General features: G+C 40.1%; 1 protein-coding gene across 1 annotated transcript in view; it reads right to left on the reverse strand.

The window, feature by feature from the left end:
• NLK (nemo like kinase) overlaps nucleotides 1–10,356 on the reverse strand; it is a 105,884-nt gene extending 95,528 nt beyond the window's left edge. The window contains exon 1 of the mRNA XM_026656572.2: nucleotides 9,033–10,356. Coding sequence (XP_026512357.1) covers nucleotides 9,033–9,490 — 458 coding nt within the window. The 5' untranslated portion in view covers nucleotides 9,491–10,356. The remainder of the gene's footprint in view (nucleotides 1–9,032) is intronic.
• Nucleotides 10,357–10,739: the final 383 nt, after the last annotated feature.

A 10,739-nucleotide genomic window follows, 5' to 3' on the forward strand; every position in this document is an offset into this window, starting at 1 on the left:
TTTCTGCATTTAAATTCTCAACCTTATTACTTTGGTTCATGTGCAATAGCTACTTTTATTTAGAAAACTAAATTTCACAACATTCGAATGTACACTGAATGTTCTCATACATATACAGAGTCACACACTGAAACAAGCACAATTTGTTCATTTCACCTAAGCTCATGCAGTGGGTCTCCATCATAATCTTTACAACTCTAATTTGCAAATAATTAAAGTTACTTCAGTACTCCCTATACTAAGTACTGTACAGGGAATACAATGATTATGAGATGATTGACAATATTGGAATGGGTTGTAATGGCAACCATGTAATCTGAAACGCTGAACCTTGGTTTGTCTGAAGATAGATCTACTCCACAGGTAAACTAATAAAAGCATTTTAATCTTCCTACATAAAAACAAACTGAAGAATCTGGATCATGCAAAGTGTTTGTACGGTGTCCTACATACTCTATACCAACCCAGAAAAGGGGTTCATTCCCCTCCCCAAGACAAGCAGGAATAATCAGGAAAAAAACCCACCTTTGTTGCTCTCTTTACAAAAGGGGCTTGCCAGTTGACAACACTCTAAACTTTTGAGTAATGAAAGATCAAATATGTACACCACCTGGATAACAAAACCACGACCGCAAAAATTGGGAGCAATGTCTTGTCCAATTCAAAACCAAAAAGTTAACGGGCAAGCTACTTTTCAATATCTTATACTAGGCCAGATAAGCAGAACTTCAAAAGCAGTCCTGGAAATTCAAAACAGATGAGACTATATTTCCATATATGAGCCTGCAAAAACACACAAACACACACCCCCAACCACCTCCCACACACACACCATTCTGCGTAGCATAGCAAACATTCAAGATTCCACCACCCCCCGCAAAAAAAAGTTAACATATATTTAAAGCTAATTTTGACTCATAGCACCTTCTGAAATGGTTTCTAAATATTCCAATTTTAGAATTCTATTTATTTAAGATATTCATTTTAACAACAAAAATTCAGTCTTTCATGGAAAACAACTCAAAATGCTACCTCATATTTCATATCCCAGACTCACAGGTAAATAGGATTAAGTTTTTAAAAATCCTACCCAAGTGGATTAAGGCTAAATGAGTCCCAGATATAACAATCACAAGCCAGCTCAGAATCAGACATGTCAACAACTTCCTCCCATCTCGCATCCCAGCCCCTGGTTCCAGAGAGCATTAATTCTGACTCTCTTCTCTCCCCCAGTTCCATGGTTCTCCAAAGAAATTAGGCAACTAGCATACCCCACAACATAGCCTGGTGGCAACACGCATGTGCCACACAAATGCTTGTTACTCTGCTTCACTCTTACCACCCTGCCTTGGTCTGTTGCTAAATGCTTCATGCATTTTGTTTCTTCTAAAAGTGGACAATTGACTCAAATTCTGTTTTTTGTGTATTCTCTCCTAAAACTCCTAAGTAAAAACAAATTAAGAGCTAAAAAAAAAATGCATTAGTCGGGGAACGGGGGGAGTCACATCTGAAATATAAATATCTTGTGAAAACCTAATTTTGATTCCCAATCCAGTTACAAGCTGTTCAGCTATAACATTTGCAGAGCTGAGCTGAAAGAACAAATATTGGATTCTATCATGTGCTGTATTGCCAACATGCATTTACATATGGATACAAACAATATAAAGACTTGCAAATGGTATAATAGAACAAAATGGCATATGAAGTTAGTCATGAAACAATGACCTGTGCATAACTTACTGCAAACTGATTTCCCTGAAAAGAGTCTCACTCACCTTTGAGAGGAAAAAAAATATATTGTCCATATTCCTTGTTTTTTATGCCATCTTGCAAGGCAACAATTCAGACTTTATTACTTAATATGTTACCCAGTTTCCAGATAGTTTCTTCATAGCTAGTAAGTGGATATAATAAGGAACTATGCCAATACCGAAAGAAAATTTTTTCCTGTACAACACCTCATGACAAACAAAAATATTTAGAGATGTCATGTACATACATTTGATTTAATTCAGCAACACTAGGGAAAGATTATATCTATGTTACAATAGGTTCTCTCTTTTCACAAATGTTGGGAAGTGAAATTTTGATACATAAGGAGCATCTCAATTTACCCAACATAAAATTTAAAGAATAAGATCATGCTACCATGATGTATTTCTTTACAACCAACAAGCAACTCTGAAAATCACAACCCTGAATTATTTAAATATAGCACTCCTTTCAGCAATACCAGCATACCCATATAAGGATGTATACCCATTTATTCTTAAAGCGTGGTGGTCAGTGTTCGGTACAATATATGCACTGCTCTGTCATGGTCTCATTGTCAGCACTGCATCTTTGCCTCAGGCTTCGTCATGGTTTCCTCAAAGCACCAATGATATGAAACTGACATAATATCTTAGTTAAGAAATGATGATTAGCTGCATTAGATGTCTCAGGCAACAAAAGAATTTATTATACCATGATACAAGTACAGGAATGCTTCACAGATAAATCTCTAATGTAATTTTCAAGTTTGAAGTGGTCCCACCCAATGTCTTCAATCCATTCAAGATAGCCTGCTACTAATACAGAGTTTCTGCCTAGATGAACAATTAGTGGTCACATTTCAAACCTACACATTAGATTAAAGTAGAAGTCAGGAAATTGTACTACAACGTCAACGCCAACCTCAGTATCTCATATTTCTGGGTGTTCTGAATAGATCTTCACACAGCAAGACAAACTATGGAAGCAGTAACTGTGATAATATGCTTTTCTATCAGAAACGTGTATATCAAATTTTCAGATTATGGTATTGCTCTAGACAAACCAGATAAATTCGTTGAATGAACTGACATTTATAGATATCTAGAAGAGAGAATTATCAGCAATGCTGAATGTAATACCCATTTTTCTGCAGTTGAGTTTTCCAGGTGTAAACAAGCATTTGGTCAGGAACATTTTTTAATTTACACACGCACGCACTTTTTTCCATTTTATTTATACACTCCTAAACAGAGTTCTAGAGTCCATCATGAGGAGAGAGAGTTTTACTGGGCAAAACTGATATTTTATGGCATATTTTGAATAGGGGATTTTTCTTCAGAAAAAAAGAAGAAAATTAAGTTATATTCTTTACTTGGCAAAGACCAACTCCAGACCATTAGTCATATTAGTACTTTTTTCAATAGTCTCCTTGGAATTGTCTCAGGTTTGCTCAATTAGCGTGTTTTGTTTTGTTACAACAGTTTCAGCAGTGGCCTTCTCTATGGATAATACGTTATCAGTATGGATTACTACTTCTATAGCCTCCTACGGATACCTGGCTATATCTAGTTGAGCTAGCATTTCCTGTTTGCGGTTCAAGTATTACTCAGCCTCATTAGCATTTAAAACTCCAAGGAAAAACTTTCAGATAGGTTTTCTTTTATGCCAATATTGGAAAAATCATTCTAGATTATTGCAAAGCTGCAGATGAAGTATTTGAAAACAAAGTGAGTAACCGCCTTCCCAGATGTCAGTCAACACAGGAATATTTTTCTGATTGTTAGAATCACTTCCTGATTCATTTGCTGAATGGATAACATAGTGTTTGCTAGCAGGAAAAAAAAACACCACCACTATAAATGTGTCTCCTGGTTCTCACAGGTGAGCTTTGTGTCATTGGAAAATTACCTTCACACAAAATGGCTCCACAAAAGCTAATGTCTGCAAACATAACAAAACTCCTCTTGAAAGCTGTTTAATGAAAGCTTTTTAATCATTCAACTATCTGCTGAGTTTCCATACTTTACTAAACTCGCTCTAGGCTTTTATAGCTTGGATTTGCATTAACACCCAATGCAAAACAGCATCCTGGTTCCCATCAGCACCTGGACACAAAAGGAGAGTTTATCCTACACTTGTTTATAGGATTCTGAACGTACAGCCTCAATTGTTTGTTCTACTATACCCGCCAACATATTTTTTCCAAAACAAATAATCTGTACTGTACTCTTGCTCAGCACACAAAACTCTTTCACAAAAATATTAAAAGGTTATCAGTTGATTCAAGAAACATCTTCATAGCTGGAGCATTTAATATCAATGATGTACCTCACTTTGAAACAAATTCCAGGCCCACATTTTATCCACTTAATATCAATTACAAATAATCATTTTTTCAGTAGCTACTTAGTATTTGCTTTAACCATTTCAGATCTAAGTACGGGCCAGGGAGCAACTGCATCTCCTGACTGTCCTTATCTTTAATACAGTTTCAAGCTACAGTCCCATCTTTATATGAACCAGACCACTTGGTAAGCCATAAGGGACAGTGTTAACCTTTAGGATTTTTTTTTCAACTTGAAGAAAATGAACACTTTAAAACTCATTTCAATTTGACGCTTCAAAATTGGATTGGTCTTCAGTTTTATAGCTTATTTGTATACACATAATTTGTATACAAATATATGTTGACATCCTAGTGCCTGAAGTTCAGATGCACCAGTGAGAGGACATTACATTATACAATGAGCTGGAAGCCATATACATCCTCTTCCATGAACTACACAAAAATACAAAGTGGTAGTTGCCACTGTTCAAATCTATGTACTTAAAATGTGAATGCTAGTAAATTAAGCTATCAAGTTTTTAAGCTTTTTAGAGTTTGTACGTTTTCTGTGCATTACATTGACACCACTTTAAATTTGGACTTCCCTCCAAAAGCAATCCCTTACCATCACCTTTTAAGAAACTAAATGGATTTCTCCCACACACCTTAGGAAATCGACCACAAGTAAGGATGCTGTATCCTCATGGATATGACATTGGACTGGAATTAAGGAGACCTCAGTTTAGTACCCAACTCCACTACTGGCCTGCTCAGTCACTTTAGGCCAATCTCTTCAAAGCCCCATGCCTCAGTTTCCTTATTTGTAAAATGGGGATAATGACACTGACCTCCTTCCTTTGAAAAGTGCTTTGGGATCTACAGATGAAAAGCACTATTTAAGATCTAGGTATTAACATTAGTAGCTGTAGTAAGCACCTTCTAAAACACTGTTCTCCCTCCCACACACAAACCCCGGCTCCCCACATATGCAAGCAAACTGTCAAAATCACTTAAGAAGGTTTCCCAAAAGATCTTCTCCAGCACTGGTTCCTCACCCTTCTGGGAGGGATGCTCCAGATACTACTGGAACTATAAGCATCTATAGTGTCTCCTGACCACCATGAAGTGTTCCCAATCCCTTTATGTCTTTCACCTCCTATTGTGGGAGCACGCTGGCAGCAAAAACAGATCCAACTCCCACGAGCAGCACAAGTAGTTCCTCATTTGCTCTCCTAAGGGGCTCCCTGGCAGCATCCATCCCTCATCATTGGCCCAGGGTGCAGTGGGGTGCTCTGCAGTGGCTGCTTCAGCTTCTCTACATCCATCCTGGGGAAGCTTTACAGGCACTAGCGTTTTCTCTTCCTCTCTGATACCAAGCCCCTGAGCCACAGCCCCCTTCTTTGTAGGGGAATCCCACCAGCTGGCAGCAGGTCTCCCTAGCAACACAGAAGCACTCCCGTGGAGGACAGCTCCTTGTGCATGTGCACATTCTAAGGATGTGCAGGAGTCTTCCAAAAAACATATATAGGATCAAATAGGGAATACACACAGAACTTTCACTAAGGATAAAGATTTATAAGGCAGAATTTTTAACAAATGTAAGTTTGAGTTTACACTGATCCTTTAAAGACCAGGACATCTGCAAACTGCTCTGTTTTAAGCAAGTTACATTATAGTCCTTGGACTATTGGCAAGTTGACAACAGAGACCTCAGTTAAACAAATTTCAGATGTCCCTGGCTAAGGCACTTTTAAACCCTTCACTGATTTTAACAACTTTTTTTTTCGTAAGTACCAGTCTTTGGTTAAGTTACTGCACGTACCTGTTTATTCTTTACTAAAATGTACTGGACCCTGAACAGTAAAGTGATTTATTTATGGCTATTCAGTCTGTTGGAGATTCCTTATGGCTAAACCAGCTAAGTTAAGCTTATTTCAGAATCTACCTGTAGTTGAGGGAGATGACATTTGTCAAGGATACTCAAATTATGCTGCAGTGGTGCCCACATAAACAAGGATATAATCTGTGTATATGGACAACAGTAGCAGTACAAGTCTGAATGAGATAGTATGGAAAACACTGAAGCATGATGCTTTGACAACTCATGAGTGGTGAAGTACAACAGCACACTGGCTGCACCAAAACATCAGAGTACCAGCCAAATAAACTAAAACCTTTGGATGTAAACAAAACCTAACAGGCACTGTTAATTACAAACATTAATTCAATTGTCAAAACAAAATCTTTACCAGCCAGCTAACAGGAAATTCAATACCTTTACAAAACTGTCCACTACTGATAACTTATTTCACTAGCTACATTCAGCACCAAGATAAATCAAGTCCCAGTTGACTAACTATTCAGTGATAAATCTGAATGGTAAATTGCAGGATTACTTCTACAAATATCTCATCTACATGCAGAAGTAATACCAATTTCCTTCAAAATCACATGCATTACTTTTTTCAGCAATTAATTAGTGCCACTGTGTGTTTAGGAAGAGAGAGATTCATTGTATAAAATTAGTTTAGGTTTTATTACAGCTCTCAGGTTACACAGGTACCAAACTTACATTTTTCATATCTAATGATTTTAGGTGATTTCATGTAGATAAACATAAATTATAAATGCATTCTTATATTTTAAAACACAATTTGCTTACATGCTAAATCTTAAATTCTGGATGCATTTCACCTGCAAGCGATGATAACATCAAATGCCAAAAGCAGAGCAAGGACCACTGAATTATCTCAAAAAGAACAGGAGTACTTGTGGCACCTTAGAGACTAACACATTTATTTGAGCATAAGCTTTTGTGGGCTACAGCCCACTTCATCAGATGCATAGAATAGACCACACAGAAACAAAATATTTATACTACATTCTGAGATAATTGTATGTGCAAAACAGGAACTAATTGCAAATATATAATTTAAACATAACTAATTGCTCAGTGCATAGGAATATACTAAGTTCCATACTGGATGATACCTGTGCGCCACACTATGGTGATCTTAACCATTTTTAATTAAAAATTTCACAGTTTATCTTGAGGTAAATAATGAGATCACAATTCTGCAACTGAAGCCACACTGGGAGACCCTTCCATCTGCATGGATCAGGGCTAAGTTAATACCAGTGAAACATTTGGCCATCATTCTACTGTAGTCACACAGTCAACTGCTATTTCAACAACATATTTTCCTTTTTCTTGCTGTCATTGTTAATGCTGAAATACTTTACTATTTACTCTGCATCTTTATTTCATCAAAATGAAATATTTACAAAGTACTAAAATAACAAAAGCAGGTCTCTTTTTGCAGCTTGTTTGCAAACAGAACAGTCAAAACAGAAATCTAAGGAAATCCATACAGTAGCAATGTATGTATGCACCAAATGATAAAGAATAGGATGTGATCTTACATAGTAGCCAAAATTAACAAAGCCTACAGGAAAGTATATTCCCAAATATAGACATAGATATATCTCGAGTAATAAAAAACAGGGACAGGTGGAAATAATCTTTGGATATATCTTTACAGTGGACTTCTTTCTCGTTATCTTAAATTTAAATCATGTTACACTGAATAGTGGCAAGAACACCTGCACTAGGGATACAGTAATTCAGGCTCTTTATAAACATGTGTCATCTCTTGACTTTGAAAAATTAATATGTCATTAATTTACAGTATGGAGATCTCAAAATTCAAAGTTTTCTCTTAAACAGTAAAAATGCAGGTTAAAATATTAACTCAGCCCCTTAAGGCTTATCTAGTTTAAGCCACAAATTTTGTCTTCTTAAAAACATGATTTTGTAATGAATACATTTGTCTGGATAGTTTATCAATCACCTACCTTTAAAAAAGAATAAAGTCTTGTTTTTCAAAGACTTCTACTGTAAAACACTCTGGAGCTGCAATATGTACCAGCATACAAAGACAATCACAGCTTTAAAGGGTGCAGTACTTTTAATTAAGTAAAATGAAATTATAGGAAAGCTGCTAAGGCAGATGTCCCTTAAATGACACCAAGAAGTTATATTAAACAAATACAGTGAGAAGTTTTGTGGAGTTACGCCACAATTATATGCTTGTGACTTCATATCTGTGATACAGGAAGTGTGCTGCAATATGCCTGCTCTGTCAAAAAACAAAACCCAGACATACTGCGTGTTTCTAACGCATCTTCAAGTCAGTGGTAAATTTGTTGATTTAAAATCAACACATCATAAAAATGAAAAATAAACGCTGGTTTTCTTTCCGTGACCCTGGAAAGGAGGACTAAGGGGAATTAAATAGGCTAAAGTTGGACTGGTCACAAATTCTATTTTAAGAGATTAAGTTCCAAAAATAAGATCAACTGAAATAAGTGGCTGGGGAGAAGACAGGACATTCAGAGCTACAGTAAGACAGAAATACCCATTTATGAGGAAAGTGCAAAGTACAGGGATCACTGTCTTAGGTGGTCTGTAATGTGTTACTGTAGAGCAAATGTAGTATGCTCAACTAAAATCTTAGCAGGTGTCTAAAGAAAAAATTAATTTTCACATTTCCCATTTGAAACTCTTAAGTCTAAAAGTATATTCTATTACTCAATTGTTATCTAAAATTTATATTTTGTTTTAAAGCTGTGGAGTTCACCTCTAAGGAAAACAAATGCCATTTCATTCTCGTAGTATAAAGTTTTTAAGGTATGTATAAATATGTTGCATTTATCTCAAAATAATGGTGTCATCCAAAAACTGACTTGGCTTATGGCATGGCCTAATGGTACGAGATTGTTGCCCCACAAAAACAAGTGAAACCAACTTTCTACAATAGATATGAATCACTAAAAGCAATTTGTAAGTAAGTAGCTTTCTTGTATTCAGGCCCAAATGACAAAAATGAGTTATGATTCGGCAAATAATGAAAAGGAAAAATTAGCTGAGTTTATTTTCTGTACTCACCAGACAACACCAAAGGCTCCATATCCAATAGGTCTGTCCGGCTCAATATCCAGTTGCTGTTGTGGATGATGTGAGTGCTGATGATGGTGCGCTTTAACTGCAGCAGCTGCTGCAGCCTGTACCTGAGCAGGGGCCGCTGCAGCTGGTCCAGGGGCCTGACCCGGTGCCGGTGATGGGAAATATGGCTGTTGCTGCCCTGGGTTTAACATGGCCGCAGCGGCGGCCGCAGCTGCGGCGGCCGCAGCTGCCGAAGAGGCATGCTGCTGTACGGGATGTACCGCAGCCGCAGAGCCTGGATGCAAGTGATGTTGAGGGTGGTGGTGGTGATGGAGGTGAGGAGGGGGGAGGTGAGGAAGGTGGTGATGATGGTGGTGGTGGTGACTTGCTGCAGCTGCAGACGTACCGCCATTGTAAGCCGCCATCATTTTTGCGTTGGCTGTTGTGCCACAAAGAGACATTCAAAAAAATGCCCCTTTGACTGGATAACAACTGGGTCAAGCTGTCATTTGGCCATAAAAAATGAAATTTGCTACACTTTAAAAGAAGTCAGGTTTCATCATACACGGCCCACCTTTAAAAGCATTGAGCTCAACTAGCTTCACATCTCCATCAAGCCAAATACTCGGACGAATCTTTTCACGTACACGTGAGCCTGTGCGCCCCAAACCCCCCTTTCCCCCCCAAGAGTTCTGCCGTGGTTGGCGACTAAAACTCCATCCTTGGGTTGTTGGGGCTTTTTGCGCCAGTCTTTAGAAATAAAATGATCACGCCCCCTCCCCCCCGGAGAAAGGATTTGAAGTCACCCCCCTGGAATAGTTTGAGAGTATTGACAAGCCTACCCCTTCCATTCCCACATCCTCTACGTCAAAACCTTCACAGAGATCCCCCCAAGCCTCCTACATCACTTCCCTCTTTTATACCCCCACCCCCTGAAATAGACTAAAAACTTGGAGGCTTGCAACTTTCCCTGGAAAGACAGAGAAGCGCGCTGTGCACACGCACAGAGCAGCCAGAGAAGGGATGAGAACCAGAAGGGGGAGGGAAAGAAGGGGATAAAATAAATGGGGGGGGGCTGAAATCAAGATGTGAGACCGGAGGAGGGATGGAAGAAGGGAGAGGAAAAGTGACAAATGAAGGAGTGGGGAAGGCAATGAGAGGAGAAGAAAGGGGGGAGGAGAAAACGAGCGGGGGGAGATGAGGCAGAGAGGCGGCAGGAGCCCCAGCCCCCTCTGTGGCTGCCTCCCCGGGGCCCTGACAGCCTGACCCAGTGCGGGGCGGGGGGCGTGGGTGGGGGGGAGCCCGGAGGCTGCAGCCCCCCCCCTCAGGCAGGGAGGGGAAGGAGCAGGAGCCGGGATGGGGGGAGGGGAGAGGGTCTCCCGCAGAGTGTGTGCGGGAAGGAGAGGAGGGAGGGGGGTTCTCAGGCCCCCGCCGCAAGGCGCCGCTCCGCCCCCCGGCAGCCGCCGCCTCCTTCTCCTCGGCCGCCCGACCCGCCGGCGCCGCCGCTGCTGCCGAGACTCACCTCCTCCCGGAGCCCCTGAGCGGAGCGCACAGCGAGCGAGCGGCGGGCACGCGCACCCGGCCTCCCCTCCCCACCACCCATGCGGGGCGCGTGCCCGACACCCGCCCGCAGCCAATCGGACCCGGCCCACCAGGCGCCGCGAGAGCCGCCCCTAGCCAATCACCGTGCAGAGCAGAGCTCAGCCAGCC

This window comes from Terrapene carolina, unplaced genomic scaffold, assembly GCF_002925995.2.
Source record: "Terrapene carolina triunguis isolate 2854851 unplaced genomic scaffold, T_m_triunguis-2.0 Scaffold231, whole genome shotgun sequence".
Lineage (NCBI taxonomy): Eukaryota > Metazoa > Chordata > Testudines > Emydidae > Terrapene > Terrapene triunguis.